Below are 747 nucleotides of genomic sequence, written 5' to 3'. Positions count from 1 at the left end.
GATGGGGGGATCGCGAGGTTCTCAGCACCAGCGCAAGTCCGTTGGTGGGGCGGTTTTGGCATGGTGCACAGCGCACTGGGGCGGCCGCACAAAGCGCAGGGTGGTCATCCCCCGTCCTGCATAGCTTCAGAGAGCAAAGGGCTTGGTTTATGTACTCCTGCCGCCGCTCTGGACCCCTGCGCAACGCTTTGCCCTCCCCACATGGCCCTCGTCTGACACAACATCCAGTAAGCTAGCTGCCCACCAGCCAAGAGGATCAGGGTGGCCGGCAGGCCAACCCGGGTGTCTTGGGACGTCATAAATTTCAGATGCTGCATACCGTATCCAGGGGAAACGGGCGGCCGATGAGTGGGGGGCGTGGTGTATGCGCGCTGCGCCAACTGAAGCGTGCGCACACCCTGGCCGGGTGTGCGGGCAGCGAGTGGCCCTGGCGCGGAGCGTGCTGCCTACAGGTCGGCGATGTGTACCCCATTGCGTTCAAAGTTTGTTGTATACCCGCTGCAAAAGCTTGCCACCGTGCTTTTCGGTCTCTCGGATAGGCCAGTGCTCCCGCGACTCCCGCACAGGCGGCCAGCGCACCTTAAAGTGTTCTGCAAGCTATGATTTACGTGGTCGACCCTATCCAGGCCTGCGTAACCCCCGTTGGTGGTGGCCGCCGAGTCGAGACACAGCACTCAGTGGTGCTCCACCAACGAGCAAGCAATCCTGTCAAATCTTTGAATTGTGAGCGTCAAAACTGCAAAACTC

General features: G+C 60.8%; 1 protein-coding gene across 1 annotated transcript in view; it reads right to left on the bottom strand.

Moving 5' to 3' along the window:
* MNEG_1025 (hypothetical protein) overlaps positions 1-108 on the bottom strand; it is a gene marked incomplete at both ends in the record, with an annotated part of 7,125 nt that extends 7,017 nt beyond the window's left edge. The window contains one exon of the mRNA XM_014050498.1: positions 77-108. Coding sequence (XP_013905952.1) covers positions 77-108 — 32 coding nt within the window. The remainder of the gene's footprint in view (positions 1-76) is intronic.
* Positions 109-747: the final 639 nt, after the last annotated feature.

The sequence above is a fragment of the Monoraphidium neglectum genome, assembly GCF_000611645.1.
Source record: "Monoraphidium neglectum strain SAG 48.87 unplaced genomic scaffold scaffold00095, whole genome shotgun sequence".
NCBI classification, from domain to species: Eukaryota; Viridiplantae; Chlorophyta; class Chlorophyceae; order Sphaeropleales; family Selenastraceae; genus Monoraphidium; species Monoraphidium neglectum.
This window is presented reverse-complemented; position numbering and strand designations above follow the sequence as displayed.